Source organism: Lemur catta, chromosome 23 (assembly GCF_020740605.2).
Source record: "Lemur catta isolate mLemCat1 chromosome 23, mLemCat1.pri, whole genome shotgun sequence".
Taxonomy (NCBI): domain Eukaryota; kingdom Metazoa; phylum Chordata; class Mammalia; order Primates; family Lemuridae; genus Lemur; species Lemur catta.
The window spans coordinates 9917784-9936282 of record NC_059150.1 but is presented as its reverse complement, the minus strand read 5'-3'; the positions used below and the strand labels follow the sequence as shown (position 1 = coordinate 9936282).

General features: G+C 41.6%; 1 protein-coding gene across 1 annotated transcript in view; it reads right to left on the bottom strand.

Moving 5' to 3' along the window:
* Window positions 1–18499, bottom strand: part of HHAT (hedgehog acyltransferase) — a 232370-nt gene that overhangs the window by 46286 nt on the left and 167585 nt on the right. Inside the window, exon 10 of the mRNA XM_045536059.1 lies at window positions 10465–10666. Coding sequence (XP_045392015.1) covers window positions 10465–10666 — 202 coding nt within the window. The remainder of the gene's footprint in view (window positions 1–10464; window positions 10667–18499) is intronic.

Here is an 18499-nt window from a genome sequence, read left to right as displayed (position 1 = left end):
CGCATGAAGCGAAGGGGTGACCCAAGTGGGCAGGGTTTACCAAGGAAAATCCAGGAAGCTTAGAATAGATCATGTGTGACTGGATTTGATTCCTTCCCGAATTTAACTAACCATGTGTTCTTAGATAAATTACTTTACTTTCCCCTGCTTCCAGTTTCCTCACCTGTAAAATCGGAAGTAGTAACACCTGCCCAGAATGGTTGTTGCAATGGATAAATACAACAAAAATGAGAGATCCTTGCACGGTCTCTGGTACAGTTTCTTCTTTGCCAAAAGATAGAAACTACCGCAGGCCCACGTTAGTTTGCTCCTGAGAATGACAGCTCTAACCTTCCATTTCTAACATAAATCAAGCATCCAGGATCAGCAAAGCCTCCCCAGGGTGAGTCCATCCTGCACGCCTCTCAGTCATCTTTACTTCTACAAAAATGTGCATTTACTATAGCAAAGGTTGAAACTATAAACAAGCAAAAACAAGAAACTAGGTATCACAAATAATCCCACTAGCAAGAGTCAACCACCATGAACGTTTTAGCGTATGACCTTTCATACACTTTTCTGCGTTGCATTTGTAAATCAAAATAAGTTTTTATTATAGCATACCTATTATTCTTCATTTTCACCTATTAAGCCAAAAACCTATTTCCTCACAAACTATTTTAACATCAACATTTTCAACAGCCGCACAGTTGGTTTGATGGAGCTACCGCACCTATTAGATAATACTCCTTCCTGCCACCCTTCAGAGGATAGTCAGTGGCCGGTTGTGAACTAGCGAATCGACACCAGAACAAAAAGCAAGATCCAATTCAAATTGTGTGTTTCAGGACATGTCAGTAATCACAAGCACATTGGTACCAACCCAGTTCATCTCAAACGAGGCCAGCAGCTGCTCGATAGGCTTTTTTAAGCAGAGTTTATTTCTAGGTCTTGGGAGGAGTGCGAGATGCTTTAGCAGAATTTTATTTTGGAAGTCCTACACGTCTCTGCCTTCTCAGAGCCTTAAAAATGAACACATACATGCACATACCCATGCTGCACCATATACAATCACAGCATATATACATATATAAGTACACACTGTGAGAATATATTGTACTGAGTATATGCAAATTATTTTGGGAAGAAACAAGAAGGCTGATTTTCCTTACATCGATAACAGGAACACTGGAAACTCAAGCTCTCCCACCTACAGATTAGATTTTGGGGAGAAAAAGAGACCCATATTTGGAAACACACTCCAAATTTCCAACATGTACATGGTAAGATTTTTTTGCTTTTTCCTAAGTTCATCTATGCAAAGCTGCTAGGACTGTGATTAGAGCAACCACCATTCATCTGTGCTGTATAAGCAGAAATCAGAGACACGCAGATAAAGAATCTATTAACAATTCCACAAGCCACCTAGGAAAGCCAATTCCATTCAACCATTTACATTCAAGCCATGGATCTCATCTTTGCTTCAGTCCCCTTTCCTGAAACTCACATTTCCCAGGTGAGAGTTTGTGCTGTGCATTTAGCAGGGAGAAGGGATAAGAGTGACACAATAGCAGCAGGTGACGAGAGTGGGACACCTGCCTTACTCCAGCCAAAACTGAACAGACGGGAAAGGCGGCAGAAGCCCAAGAGCTGGCCAGTCCTAGTGGCCATCGGTCCAGGAATAACTGAAATAGACTCTATTTCAAACCCTTCTCCTCTGGCAGATAGCAGACTCACTAATGGAAGTTAAAAGAACCTTTGAAAATGCTTTTGCCACACTAAACATATTTGAACTAAAAGATGGAATTATGTCCAGAATTCTACCTCTTTGACCAAAGAGGTTAAGACTCGGGCTTTAAATTCCCACAGAGGAGAAAATGTATAACCAGTGAATTGCACAGTGTGTCTCCTGCATCGTTAATGATCCATAGGAGCGGGGGACAACGCAGGTGGGGCGCCAATGGGTCGTAATCCACCAAGGAACACACTGTTCATAGCAACGTGCATTGCTTTTTCCAGACAGAGAGGCCCGGGTGACTGCTAACAAGCTGGCACAACAGGCTGATTTGACATGTGGGATTAATATGGTAATTTAATGCTCCCCTATTTGGTTAAGTGGTTTGCATTTCTAAATTTCTAAGCATGGCATTCAAATCCCTTTACACGGGGACCATTTGGCCTCTCTAACCTTTCCCTGCCTCTGTCACATCGGCCTCCTGACCGGAGCACAGCATGCTCGTTCTGACTGCAGGCTGTGTGTGCACCATTCTGCTGGCCTGGCACGCCTGTCGTCTCCTCCCTCCTGACCTAGCCAAATCCCACTTGTGATTCTTCAGCGTCCTACTCAAGCTCAGCTCCTTAATGAACCGTTCCCAAAATCTTAGCTCATGAGGACCACCATACCTCTGCGAACACCAGCTGCCTCGATGCCTCATTCTGGTCACTCTGCACGTAAAGTCTTACACCGATCCTCAACTGGCTTGCACACGTCTTGCCTCCCAACTGGATTGCAAGCTCTCTTCAATCGCTGTTAGCACGCTGGTGTGGAGACGTCACTATCCTCCAGCCTCACCTCACTTGATTCCTGAATAGCGTCATTGCCTGTGACGATCTCCCCTCCAAGAAATACCATCTTTTCTTGGTTTCTGTGAAACCGCCCTCTAGATTTTCCTCCCAGTTCCCAGCCTCTTCTCTCCTCCATCCAGCTTCTAAATATTGATGTTCCCCAGCTTCAGCCCTGGCTGCCTTTTCTCCTCGTTCCATACACTCTCTAAAGGGTCTCAGACATTCTCATGACTCTAAAATGTCACCCATGTGATCCCAATGTCTCTCTCTAAGCTTGGACCTTTCCTCTGAGCATTGCCCAGGAAGGCTAGGTTAATTAGTATTTTATGATGTTTATGAAGACCAGTTCATTTGTCATACAGATCACTCAGCTCTTCCTAGAGAGAAGTTCTCACTCCATGGTTTTATTGCCTCTTTAATCCAAAGCAGCCATCATGAAGATGATCATCTTTACAGAAAGCCAGGCAGGATACCGTCATTCATGGGGAAACTGACTTATTACAGACTGTACAATTACACGCTGAGAGGCCAGTATGCCACCTACATGGAAGCACCAAACAAACAAACAAACAAACCAGGAGGGAGAAATCATGTCTTATTCAGCTTAGAGTTTTCCAGTCCTCTACAAAGTGTTGTCCACATAGGATGATGCTAAGAAATTTTATTTCCTAAAAGAACAAATTAAGAAATAAAGGACCTGGTTGACCATGCCTAAAGGGCCCAGTCTAGGAGGGGTACCGATCTGGAGAAAAAGGCTTAGGTACGGTAAGTGCTGGATCTCTATTTGTTAAAAGAAATCCAAGTGGTGGAGGAACAAGAGGCCATAAGCCACTGTCAAACAGCACAACTCTTCTCAGACCAGTTTGCTGTATCTTCCCGCAGAGAGTTAGCTGGGGCTTGACCACTGACTCACAATGAAAAAGTTGTCCAATCATTCCAACTGATGCATTTGTCTTGCCAGTTGGTGAGTCAGGATTCCACAGAACTAAGTAACCACAGTCTCAATCATGTTGATCATTTTACAATCAACCATCCTTTTAAATCGGCTGATCTCTCAAGCGTATTGGGTTTCTCTACCTCTATCTTCAAAATCAAACTGATCAATATAGCCAATAAACAGAATGAACAATGCCACAGAGCTCTGGCCTTTGGGTTCTCTCTGACACACTGGGACATCCAACTCGCCCCAGGGCCAGCAGACTGACCTCAGTGGTTTTCACTGGAGGCACCTTTCCTCAATTAAGTCTATAAATGGAAATTTTACTGCTTCAAAGAAGATATAAATTAGTTCAGCAGGACACTCTTGGGGCAAAGATGAGGGGACAAGGGCTGGGAGAGGAAGACATATTTAAATTATTCAATGGAATGGGAATCAGGGCTTGGGGTGGGTAAACTGTTTGAGATACAGATTCTCCTTGTATAGGAATCACCGACCACCAGTCTGAAGGTGTCTTCCTTCAAAGGGGTGATCAAATCCAGAAGTGATGTCGCTCTACTGCTGCTTCAAAATGTTTCCACTTATTAAAAGATTTCAATGCTGAACACAAATCCTCACTCCCCTGGAGAGTACTTGTACAGAGAAAAGCATGTTGCTTCAGCAGTAACTCCTCGACATCCACCCAGCTCGGGTGCTTTGTGAAAATGCCTTTTGTTAGCTTCCTACAGCTCTGTGCCTCTCGATGAGTCACAACCAATAATCCTCCCTCTCCTAAAGCAAGCAGGGTACCAGGAAGGCTAATTCCTCCCTACCCCTTTCTTTCCTATATGTGTATATTTTGTGCACTGAGCATTAAAATAGCATTTTGCTATCAAGTAGACCTATTAGTATCTACGCTGCTACAAAATAAGATGATCTCTTGGTACAATGTTCAATAATTCTCAGCCTTAGTCAGTTCTTCCAGTACTCAAGCTACAGTCTTCATGCTGCTGTGTAAGCCTATTTCCCCTCGCACTCCTCTCAGTGAAGTTAGAATCTCACTACCAATGTGCTAAGTCCAACAAAAGAGAATATATATAAGGTGCCCAAAGTAAACAATCAAATGGAACCTGACTGAGTTAGGAGGGTCAGTGGAGGGTTCCCAGAGAAGGTATCACTCGAGCTGAAATCTGAAGGGGAGCAGGGGTGGAGGGGAAGGAGAGAGAGCCTCCCAGAAGACAGAAGCAACTGTGTGCGGAGCTGAGGCTGGAGGGGCCAGGTATGTAATGGACAGAGGTAGGGACCAGGGCCATAGAGGAGCAGGACAGCCACCAAGATAAAGACTGGCAGAGCCTCTTAGGTCACCTGAAATATTGAGGACTTGGTTCTGAGCAAATGGGAGCCACTACAGGATTCTAAAGAGAACAACGTGGTTAGGTTTCTATTGAGAAATATCAATCTGTACCATGACAATCACAAATTCAAGTGGGAAAAGTAGAAGCAGGGGACTAGTTACAAGCTACCCGGTAGACCAGGCAAAACGTGACAGCAGCTGGAATTAGGGTGATTTCAGGAGAGATGGAAACAACCAGAAAAAAATTCAAGATCTACTTAGGAGGCAGATGTGCAGCATATACAGATGAACCTGAGGCAGAAGGAGATACAAAGGATAACTTCGCAGTTCCGGCCTTGAGTAATGAGATAGATGATGGTGGCATTTGTGGAAGTAGAATGACAGCTGGAATTACTGGGAAACGAGGGTCCATGAGTTCAGTATTACACATGCTAAGTCTGAAACACTTGCGAGACATCCAAGTAAAGAGGTTCAGCAGCCGGTTAGATACATTAGGTGCCACCACTAATGAAGATCATTTTAAATAAAGACAGAATCAAACATACTACATTCTTTTAATGTTTTCTAGAAAGATGGTATATTCTAGAGTTACACTGCTCAAAATGGTGGCCACTAGCCATATGAAAGCTACTTGGATTTAAATTAAGATTTTTAAAAAATTCAGTGTCTCAGTGGAACCAGCCACATTTCAAGTGTTCAATGTGCCACTAGCTACTGTATTGGACAGTGTAATGGACATATCTATTGTGACAGAACGTTCCATCAGACAGCCCCATCCCAGAAGATCAGATGGCTTCCTCTTTATAACACTCAGCTCTGACTAGTCTTCTGATGAAGGCTCAACTGTCAGTCTTCCAACACCAGGAAATAGAATTCTACTTTCAGCCATGGGGTTGAAGAATAAGATATGGAGAAACAAAAAAGGAATGATAATCCTTGTTATTAAGATACCTGTCAATCTATCTTTAAAAAAAAAAAAAGATGAATTCATGTATCAATTCCACAGTCAAGCTGAGAATCAAATCAAAGACTTAATACCTTTTACAACAGTAACAAAGCAAATAAAATACCTAGAAATATACTTAAGCAAGGAGGTGAAAGATCTCTACAAAGAGAACTACGAATCACTAAGGAAGGAAACTGCAGATGATGTAAACAAATGGACAAACATCATGCTCATGGATTGGCAGAATCAACATTGTCAAAATATCCACACTACCGAAAGTGATTTATAGACTCAATGCAATCCCCATGAAAATACCAACACCATTTTTGCAGATATCAAAAAAATAATTCCATGCTTTGTTTGGAACCAGGAAAGAGCCCGAATAGCCAAAGCAACCTTAAAGCAAAAGGCATAAATCTGGAGGCATCACTTTACCAGACTTTAAGCTATACTACAAGGCTACAGTAACCAAAACAGTATGGTACTGGCACAAAAATGGAGACCAAGACGAACGGAACAGAACAGAGAACCCAGATATAAAACCATCCACATAGAGACATCTGATTTTTGACAAGTAGACAGCAATATACACTGGGGAAAAGAATTCCTGTTCAATAAATGGTGCTGGGAAAATCGGATAGCCACATGCAGAAGATAGAAACAGGATCCATATTAATATCTCTCATCACTCACAAAAATTCAAGATGGATAACAGACTTAAATCTAAGACATGAAACCATAAGAATTCTAGAAGAAAATGTTGGAAAAACTCTTCTAGATATTGGCCTAGGTGAAGAATTTATGAAGAAGAACCCAAGGGCAATCACAACAATAACAAAAATAAATAAATGGGAGTTGATTAAATTAAAAAGCTTCTGCACAGCCAAGGAAACAAACAAACAGAGCAAACAGACAACCTATAGAATGTGAGAAAATATTCACATGCTATACATCCGATAAAGGGCTAATAACCAGAATCTACAAAGAACTCAAGCAAATCAGCAAGAAAAACTCAAGCAACCCCATTAAAAGGTGGGCAAAAGACATAAACAAAGCTTCTCAAAAGAAGATAGACTAATGGCCAACAAACACATGAAGAAATGCTCAACGTCCCTAATCATCAGGGAAATGCAAATCAAAACCACAATGAGATATCACTTAACCCCAGTGAGAATGGCTTTTATCAAAAAGTCCCAAAACAATAGATGCATGCATGGATGTGGGAAGAACAGAACACTTACACACTGTTGGTAGGACTGCAAACTAGTGCAACCTCTATGGAAAATAGTATGGAGATTCCTGAAAGTACTAAAAGTACACCTACCATTTGATTCAGCAATCCCACTACTGGGTGTTTACCCAAGGGAAAAAAAGTTATTTTATCAAAAAGACACTTGCATTGGAATGTTTATTGCAGCACAATTCACAACCACAAAAATGTGGAATTGACCCAAGTGCCCATCAATTCATGAGTGGATTAATAAAATGTGGTACATGTACACCATGGAGTGCTACTCAGCCATAAGAAAATGAATTAATACCTTCTGTAACAGTCTGGATGGAACTGGAGACCATCCACCTAAGCGAAGTATCACAAGACTGGAAAAACACCATATGTACTCATCATTACTCATCATTGGAATTAAGCAATCAACTCTCATGTGCACAGATGGAGGTGAAACTCAACAGAAATCATGCAGGTGGGGGGGGGAGGAGGGGATGGGTGAAATCACACCTAAGGGGTACAATGTACACTATCTGGGTGATGGACACACTTATAACTGTCTCAAGCAGTACAAAAGCAATCCATGTAACCAAAACATTTGTACCCCGGTAATACTGTATAATTTAAAAAAAAAAAAAAACAGATGAAGGATACATGCCATGGAGAAAGGCTATGATAGTGAATTTTATTTATCACCTGACTGGGACACAGAGTGCCCAAACATTTGATTAAACAGTATTTATGGGTGTATCGGTGAGGGTGTTCCTGGATGAAAATTAAGATTTGAATCAGTAGACTGAAAAGAGCAGATTGCCCTTCCCAGGGTGAGTGGGCTTCATCCAATCTGTTGAAGCCTTGAATAGAATGAAAGGCTAAGAAAAAATTCTTTCTTTGTCTTTGAACCTGTCTTCGAGCTAGAACACTGGTCTTCTCTTGCCTTTGGAATTGCAACTTAGACCATCAGCTCTCCTGGGTCTGAACTTCTCAGCCTCCAAAACCACGTGATCTAATTCTGTATACTAAGTATCTTTACACACACACACATATATCCTAATGATCCATTTCTCTGAAGAACCTTGAACACTACACTAAGGATGTGAGGGGCATGAGGTGTAAACTCACACTGTGAAAAAGTTGTGGAGACTTAAGTCAGATGAAATTAGGTGCAGAGGAGGCATTAAGTCTTCATCTGGATTTTGACAAAAGAACAGGAAATGTATTCATGGAAAAAAAGGGAAGAAAGGTAACCTAAGTGAAGAAATAATTTATTCAAAAACTGAAAAAAGTTGTGTGCCTGTGAAACGCCAGCCATTTTTTCCAAAAGGAAACAGTCTGTGCTGAACTGCAAGGAACAAGAGTAATGAAGGAAGCCCCTATGGGTGGACAAGCAGAGGAAGAACTACCAACCCAATTTGGAAGCAGTAATTGTGCACTGACTTAACACGGAGGCTAACGAGACACTGAGGTGAACAGTGGGAGCACAGAGTAACGGGCTCCGGACCCCAAACTCATGAAGTACATCATCTAAGTAGCCACAGCCACCAATGGGCTTCCAGGATAAAAGACAGGTGATAAAAATAGGTTTCATAAAATATATTCTTGCTCAATAAATATATAAACCAAACATCCTATTTGCAACATACGAGACAAATATTTAACAAAAAAACGGATATCAAAAATTTCTATGCACCTAGATGCCCGGATTGCAGATGGAAGGTCAAGTGAGGTGAACATGAGAGTGTCCTGGAGTAAGCTGTGATGGGGCAGGAAGACTTTCAAGCGCTTCATCCTGTGAGTACATGTGTTTGCCGCCTTGATTCATTTTGAATCAAAATTAACAAGCCATGGGCTACCCAGCACTGTTGGGCTACTCCTTGAGCATCTTAGATTTTTTAAATTTATTGGTAGCACAAGCTACGGCTCAAAGGCCACAGAGCACTGCTTAACATTAAATTCAAAGTTAATGTTAGACCCTCCATGAAAGAACGTGGAAATGTGTTACAGGGCTTTAGACTGGCCTGAAAAGAACCTTCTGGCTTTCAAGAATGACGACTTGGTTTTCAGGCTTTGGGGAAAGGTGTTCAGATTAGAGGATGAAGATTAAAACCTTTATGATATCACGGTTTTTGGTTTTCTTGTGTGTTACATAGCCTTGGCTTTCATTGAAATATCATTTCTTTTAGAATTCACTGACATCTCTTTCCTGCTGATTGCTGGGTACTACTACGGAATAAAATATTTATCTTTAAACATGCATGAGCATATTTAAATTCCCTCAGATGTGATATTTGGCTATGTGGTTTCTATCAGTTTTTACTGAAATAACTGTCCACTTCTCCTATGGCTATCTTTATAAAAACACATGCAAATGTGTTCTGTTTCAGTGGATTTAAAAAAAAAATGTATTTGCTTTGGTTGGTACTGGGTGGGATTTAGCCACATTAATCACTTTTCCAGTAAATTTTCTGTGTGTGATTGCCTACCGCGAACACTGATACCAGCACATTTCTTTTTAGCTGCTTTTTTCAGGATTAGCAGAATATTGCTGCATCTTCAGAACTGATGATTTCCTACAAGACTCTAATACATCATATACCACATTTGCAAGATAAAATCTGTGCCAGTAGTTTAAAATCACTTAAAATGTGTGTGTAAAGAGAAGGGCTTAATTTTCCAAATCATTTTCCTGTGGAGTTGCAACGTGTCTTAAACTCTTAGCTGTTTCTTATGCTACCGTATACAGTACCTACCAAAGATTAGAAATACCAACACAACTCAGCTTTGGCAAGGGCATTCTTATACACTGTTGGTAGGAATATAAATTAGTACATTTTTGTCTGCAGGGCAGTTGAAAGTTAATAAGCAGTATGCATACTGAAACTTAAAGACAAGAAAAACCTTTAACCTGGTAGTTTCACTTATGAGAAGTCATCCTGGTTGTGGTATTCATCTCAGTACAATTGACAGTTGGAAAAAAATTGGAATAATATGATTACTAATATTAGGAGACTAATTAAACAAATTATGGCATATCCACATAAAGCAATTCTATGTAGCCATTAAAAAGGGTTGTTAGATATATGGACTCAGTGACTTGGAAAGGTGGTTCCAATACAACCATCTCTGTAATAATGACATTTGTTTTAAATTCTGCATATGTACGTGCTTGTGTATATATACACAGAAAAAACTTAGAAAAATGGGTATTAACATGGCTTCTATTAAGGAGATATTTTTCTTATCTGAATTTTCTAATTTTATGTAATAAATATGTATTATGTTTATAGTTATTTATTCATTTAAATAATGACTACAGAAGCTTCTATTCTAGCCACCCTGTCTCTATGCACATGGGCTTTGAACCAAGATGGCAGGAATGGCCCATGCATGCCAAAGTGAATCTCATGACCCCTGTCCCTCCCAAACCTAGTCCCCCAAGCTCAGCTGTCCCCTGCCACACAGGCAAGGATCCTGCTCACCAAACTGTCCTGGATGCAGGGGGTCTCCACGAGCCTCCGGACTCCATTCTCCACGGTCACTCCCAGCCAGTTGAGTGCTGCCCAGCACCAGAGGTAATCGTATCCTCCATGCCAGTAGCTCACAAATGCAAATGTCATCGCAGTGGAAAACAGTGTCCCCAGCAGGCCGTGCTGGGACCCGCCCACTGGAATGTACACATACCTGGACAAAGAAGAGGCGGTTAGAAGCTGTGGAGAGGGCTGTGCCACACCACCACCTGCTCCAGGGCTTGGTGCTCTGTGGCACGTTGCTATGCATGATAAGCAGATCCTTCCCTACTTCCGGGAGGCCACAGGCCACTCCTTGAACTCCCCATCATGCAAGGAGTTGGCCAAAACCCAAGCCTCCGCTCTGCCGGGCTTTAGGTTAAATGAACATGCAGGCTAAGGAGCTCCGATTACCAGAGCAAAATGGCACTTAAAAAGGCAAGGCAAGAAGTCATGAATTTAGATTTTTCTGGAAGGGATGCACCCAACCCTGGAAACCCAATCACAGGATGGCAATTAAGCTTCTGGCTACACGGGGATACCAACCTCCAAGGCAGGTATGTATTTTACAGCTCAGACTGCTTAGTTTATGGCAAACCCACTATTTAGACACAATTGCCAAGATCAGGCCCCTAAACCTCGGGAGCTGAGGTGCAGCAGAGGGGGGCCAAACCTGGTTTCCCCAGTTTTCCAGGCAAGTTGCCCAGAAATAGTGGTGAATTCACAAGTAAAACAGACAAAAAAAAGAGCTGTGTTCACAGGGCAGCCAAACTACCAGCCAAAATGCACAGCCACCTCCTGGGTATGTTCTTCCTTGCTGAGACAGCTGCCCGAGTACAGACAGGACTGTGGTCTTCCATCAGCATTTTCCTGCTCGAGTTGGACAAAACTCACACCTGGGGCTGTCAGGACCTGGAGAGCTAGGAGCGTACCCTTCTTGCAGCAGACTTTTTAAGAAGCCCACAGGCCTTTGTTTATTGCTGGTCAGTACTTCTTTGTCCAACTCTCCTCCAGGACAGAAAAGGAAATCATCATTTTCTGTCTACACAGTATGTTCCAGACACATTAGACACTTTACATGCATCACTTTGTTTGATTCTTTGAAGCACCATATGTTTACACCTGATGCTCCAGCTTCCCAACTGGTTTAGTATTTGTCCTGTTTCTATGTTATTTTAATATTTTAGAGGAAATTTTGTTTTGAAAATCACTTTTGAATAGAATAATTTATAGGTAGGCGAGCCCAAAAATAAAAACTAAAAATAATTTGTTAATGAAGAAATATTTCAAAAGACTACGTGATTGTAATTATTTTTAAATGTCTCCTACAACGATGCTTTCCCCTTCACTAAACTTTCATCAGGCTCCTCTAAGCCATGACCTTGGTATCTGTCCTTGTCAGGCCTGCGTCACCCAGTTGTAGCAAGAATACTGCTAAGTCAGTTTAAAGAGAACCCCCTACTTTCAATATCCGATCACCTTCCATATCCGGCCACGTTCCTGATCACCCACCACTGGTATCTCATCACGCCAGCCTGCCTTCTGCAGGAACCGTGTTAGGAATGTCCTATGCTCCAGTGTTTCCTCTTCCTAACTTTCCACCCAATGACCCCTACCCTGCTCCTTGGCTGTATCCCACTGGTCCATGCTGTATTCAGAATTGAGCCGAGTTCTATACTGAGGTCTCTTTTCCCCATTGCAATAGCTCCTGAATAAAACTTGTTTTTACCGCTTTAACTACCGTCCAGCTCTGGTCTCTCTTTAACATTCTTCACTCACATGTGTTCCAGTTTAGATAAATTACATGATCACCTTAGATAACCCCTCTTATGAGTGAGAAAACTGAAGCTGAGAAGCTAACTTGCCCGAGGTACACAGCGAGGAAGGGGAAGGACCACAATGCAAATCTGCATCTCTGGCACCGAAGTCAACGCTTTCCGTGACATCTCCAGGCTCATTTTGAAAATCCTCTATTTTTCACCCCAATTAGAAACAACTGAACTGGAAGGAACGTGAGAATGTAGCCAATTCAGAAGTAAGTAAAGCAAAGGGAATAATTTATCTTGTGTAAAAACAGGACCATCTTGACAATCAAATTAGCAAATAGGTATCAGACACTCAACTATAGATGAAGGGCTCTTCCATCTGCTGTTGAGCATTTATTTAGGCCTTCAGGGAATTCCTGGCATTTTGGGAAACACAGAGACGTCGTTCCTACCATAAGGACAGGTATACGTGGTTGTGAAATGATAGCAAACAAGTCCCATCATTAAGCTACGTGCTATGGTACAAAGTAGACCAGGAGGGTGTAAGAATATGGGGGAGAAGAGGTGGAGCAAAGACAAGGGGGGTACAGGAGGCTTCAGGGCACAGGTCCCCACCTTGGCAAGGCCTAGGGATGAGCTTTGCCAGGTAAAGGGGAGAAGGTTGGGTGCAGCACCACGGACACACAACAGGAGCCTGGCAATACGCCAGAAGGGCCTGACAGCCCAGGGCACAGCGGGCTTATTTGGTGCTCTGCCGCCCCCTAGCGGCTGCGTGCGTATCGGTGCAGACTACGCCAGCAGAAGCAAAGAATGGGCCACAGTTCTCTGCCACCTCCTACCTGCATGGAGGTAACCGCTGCCCCAGCACGAGGCTGCCTTCAGGTTACACAATCAGTGTCATGTGTAACAAGGTTGTGTATCCAAAAAAGAGGAAGAAAAAAAGGTGATCAAACCAATTTCAAAAGGAGAAAGTTTAAGGAAACTTTGCAGACAACTGTTTTAGAGAATAAGTTATTGAATACTGTCTTCACTGAACCTAACCTTCATGTTGAGATTTTTATTGCAATTCAGTATATAAAAGTGAGCTACACCATATATGTCAGAAAACCCAGTAGAGAATAAAAACCTCTCATTTGCCACATCAGTGGTACTTGGTATTAGATTCGACTCCAAAAAGGATATGTTTTCAAGCTTGTGATGAGGAAGCATCTAGCCTCAAAATGACATGCATGGCTATTTTAGGCATCTCCTGGAACCAGGCTCTGTTACATTGCCTTCGAGATGACAGCAGACAAAAATATGTGAATTTCTTTTATTCCAGAAATTCATATATGGCAGGTCTCCAAGGATAGGGACTGCTTGTTTCCAACGAGGAGAGGGTATATGGTTTCCAGACTGGAAGGTACAATTCCTTGTTTACTCTTAATCTCTAGAAGGCAGTAGGTGTGGTAAGGAGAGTGAACAGGTTATTTTCTTTTTCAAATTCTACCAGTCTTGTGTCAGTTCCATGATTAATAAAAACAGAAACATGTCTCTTTTTTTAGAAAAGCAATAGTATTAAACCACTTACTAAGATCTGCTGCACAGTAAATTGATTTCCCAGTGGAAGAAAGCAATCAGCACTGTCTTCTCAGCAAAGCACAACTAAAAGGATTCCTTCTCATCAGTGACCATGTCAGTGTGAGTCTTCACAAGGCCTGCCCCTGCCTGGCTGGCTTTACGTGGTCGCTGCTTATAAAAAATACTGCTTGAGGGTAACATCCATCTGCAACCACCTTCTGAATTTAAAAGCATCTCACAGAATCAATGCAACACAGCAAACCTCCAACTCAGGAGGAAGAACTTATATAAAATGTAGATGGTATTGAAAATGTCGACCCTTTACTGAATACTCAAGCACCAGGCATTTTATGTAAACTATTTCTAATCATTAAAACCACCCTGCAAGGAAATAATGACTAGGCCTATTTTACACTGGAGAGGTGACATCTGAACCTAGAACACTGTGGTTTCAGAACCTCCAGGCTTATGTTCTATTGGTGATGTGTTTCTCTTCTTTAACCAAATCTTCAAAGCAGTCTCCACAGGAACATGCACTAGTATTTTATTAACTGGAAAAAAAATAAAGGAGTCTTTCTCAAAAGAATAATGCTCATTATTTACAAAGAAGTGTGATCCAATGAGCTCTGTTAGCTACTTCTCAGTGCCAGAAGGCCAGAGGTATAACTTCTACTTTTGAACAGACTAAGTAGTTACCCTCTGTCTCACAAGTACAGATGATACCTGCTTTCTTGACAAGCCTAGCATGCGGCAGATGTCTATGTCAGAAGGGGGGCATAAGAAGTTGGTGGTTAAAAATCAGCCAGGCACAGTGGTGCATGTCTGTAGTCCCAGCTACTTGGGAGGCTGAGGCAGGAGGATCACTTGAGCCCAGAAGTTCAAAGCTGCAGTGAGCTATGGTGATGCCACTACACTCCAGCCTGGGTGACAGAGCAAGACCCTGTCTCTACAAAAAAAAAAAAAAAAAAAATGGTTGGGTGGCTGCTTAGTAGGGGTACATGTAGGGAAAAGAAAATATCTGCTCAGAAGAGGGAAGGGTAGGAAGGAGAGAGGAAGAAAAACTACCTACTGGGCACAGAGTATACTATTCAGGTAATAGGTACACTAAAAACAAAATCACCACTATATAATGCATCTATGTAACCAAAAAAACCACTTGCACTCCTAAATTAAAAAAAAAAACAACCTAGCTCCCTCCTAGCCACTATGAAAAACAACTCAAGAATATGCCCTAGAGCAGTCGGCAGGTGGGGCGAGAATCCACACGCTAAACACATTAATCGTAAGATCACAACACTTCCTCTTTCCAAGGACCTACCCATCAGCTCCCTGGCTTGCCAGCTTATCCCTGAACTCTTTGAGACTAATTAATCCCAGCCCCCATCAAGGTGGGAAGATGAGGCACCTAAGATGCTGACAGACTTGGCTCTGACTGCCCCATGCACTGAGCCGACGTGGGCTTGCACGTGCCCCATCTTCAATTACCTACTGCTTGGCAGGGCTGGGGCAGGCAGTTGCCCACCTCCTCCTCCAGCTCTGCTTTCTCTTACCACCCTTATTCCCCACTTAGCTCTCTAAAATCCTGAATAAATGGGGTTTTCATATCTCCATACCTTTAGTCATACCATTTTCACATCTAGAAAATGCTCCTCCCTCTTCTCTGATTTTCCAACTCCTACTCAGTCTACAAAATCCAGTTGATTATCTACCTCCTCCAGGAAGTCTCCTTCGAATTTTCCAACTTGCTATTTAACCCAGAGAACCTACTGTGTGTACCACTCATTGAACAGCTATTTACTAAAATGTCTTTTCTATTATGGTTGTTACTTTAAACTGTAAGATTCTCAGTACTAGATATGTGATGTGTGTGTGTGTGCATGTTTGTGTGTGTGTGTGTGTGTGTGTGTGTGTGTGTGTGTGTGTGTGTGTGTTATATAACTACCGGCCAACAGTATTTATATACCTAACATCATACTTTTCATTTACTGTTCATGGCCTCTAGTAGCTTTTAAACTTATGATAAATTGTCACCACTGTCCTGGACCCATTATAAGCAATTTGGAACCCAGGATAATTATAGGTCCTGTACTGGTTATTGAGAGAGACTTTGAAAGACACCCATTCCCAACACATATAGATACTTGGAGGACGCTGAAGTCTCTCCATACTTTATGTTCTCACTTACCCCATTAAAATCAAAAGCATGTGTCCTCAAACCTCTAGAACATCCTGATGTCAAGAGATTTACCACCAAAAAGAAAGTACTAGCCCTTTGAAGACTACAGCCTTTAGTAGCTAGGAAAGGCAAGACTTCTGGCTGTGTTACCCGGGTGATGAGGTGACCTCGCCTTGGCTTCACCCCCTCTCAGATGTCTCTTCAGGGCTGGCTGTGCTTTCTACAGCCCAGCTCTCACGGGCAGTGGCTCTCCTGACCCAACCCTGGCTCTGGCTTTAGCCTTAGCCCACATTCTAGCGCTCTTGCTCACAGCCAGTGATGAACCACAGCTGTTGCAGTGGAGATGAGATTATTTTCCTGTTATTTTTGCAAGACAATCCCTTTCACCACCCACTAGTCACATCTCCACCCTCTAGGTAGTAGGCAAAGGCCTGGTGTTTAGATCTCACAAAGGAAACTACAGGTCTACTTATAGGAAGATGCACACAGAAAAGAATATAATTTACTTTTAATATCTTTCTGTCCAATACAGATCATAATGGAATTTAAATAAGTAAAAACCAGCAGTTGGTTAATGGGCAGAAGGCTAAGAGGGGGGTCTACTTTCCAAGCAGAGGGAATATTTTGAGCTAGGCTAATTTTCAGCTCCTTTACTGAAAAATGCTGTATGCAAATTTCATACGCAACTCTGAAACATGGCCTATTAAAAATTCTATGCCCTATTTGGAAACAGAACATGGTAGAATTTATAAAATAGAAATTAAACTCAAGCTATATTTAGTCTCTAATGAAACTTCCAGGTTTCTGTAATTAATTGGCAACATTTTAAAAATAATCTTTCTTTTCCCCATACAAAGCTGGTAGTACTGCGCCGATGAACCCAAACCTGAAGCTTCCATCCTGGAGAGATTCAACTCCACCTTCATAGCCCAAAACCCAAACTCTAGCTCCTCTCACTGCAAGAGAGGCTGAAAGAGCAGGAATTGCTCAACTCAATCATCTTTGCCATTAGAACACAGCCCAAGTAACAGCAGCAGCAAAGCACAAGACAAGAAGGAAGGCAACGCTTGAGAGTTGGATAACTTGACCTTGGCCACACTCTGTCACTTACCACCAACTTCTGTAACCCTAAGCTTGTCAGTTAAGCTGGCTCAGCTTGAGTGGATACACTGAGCATGCATTGGGAGTACCAAAACCTTCTTTGAGTATCAAGTGCTGTGAAGAACAGGTAAGACAATGCATGGATAAGGACCCTGGGGATTTTATTTTATTCCTTAATTGTGGCAAGAACACTTAGCATGAGATCTACTCTCAGCACATTTTTAAGTGCACAATACAGTACTGTTAACTACAGGTACAATGTTGTACAGTAGATCTCTAAAACTTCTTCATCTTAAGTAAAATTTTATACCCACTGACTAACAACACCCTCTTTCCCCCACCCCTAAGCCTCTGGCAACTACCATTCTGTTCTTGGCTTCTATAAGTTTGACTATTTTTAGATCCCTCATATAACTGTCATCATGCACTATTTGTCCTGTGACTGGCTTATTTCACTTCATGCAGTATTCTCCAGGCCCTGGTGGCTGCACTGGTGAATTCTAACAAACATTTAAAGAATTAACACTAATCCTTGTCTAACTCTTTGAAAGAATTGAGGAAAAGGCAACACTTCCAAACTCATTGTATGAGGCCAATATTACCCTGATAGCCAGACAAAGATGTCATAAGAAACCTACAGATCAATATCCCTGATGAAGACAGATGCAAAAATCTTCACAAAATACTAGCAAACCAATTTAGCAGCACCTTGAAAAGATCATTCATTATAATCAAGTGGGATTTATCCCTGGGATGCAATGATGGTTAAACATACACAAATCAATTAGTGTGATACACCACGTTAACAGAATGAAGGACAAAAAACTTCATTATCATCTCAATAGATATGGAAAAAGCATTTGATGAAATTCAATACCCTTTTAATGATAAAAGCTCAACAAACTAGGTATGGAACAAATTTACCTCAACACAATAAAGGTCATCTGTGACAAGCTAACATCATATTCATCACTGCAAAACTGATTTTCCTCTAAGATCTAAAACAAGTAAGAATGTCCACTTGTTACTTCTTTCCAACATAGTATTGGAGGTACTGGCCAAAGCACTCAGACAAGAAAAATAACTAAAAGGCATACAAATCGGAAAAGTAGTAGCAAAATTATCTCTGTTGGTAACACAATCTTATGTGTAGAAAACCCTGAAGACTCCACAAAAAACTTTTTGAACTAATAAATTGAGTAAAGTTGGAGGATACAAAAGCAACACACAGAAATTATTAATAGTTGCTTTTCAAGATACAATGTATTATCCGAAAAGGAAATTAAGAGAACAATTCCACTTATAAAAAGAATAAAAAGAAATAAGAATAAAATACTTAGGCATAAACTCAGCCAAGGAGATAAAAGATTTGTACATAGAAAACTACAAAACAAGGATCAAGGAA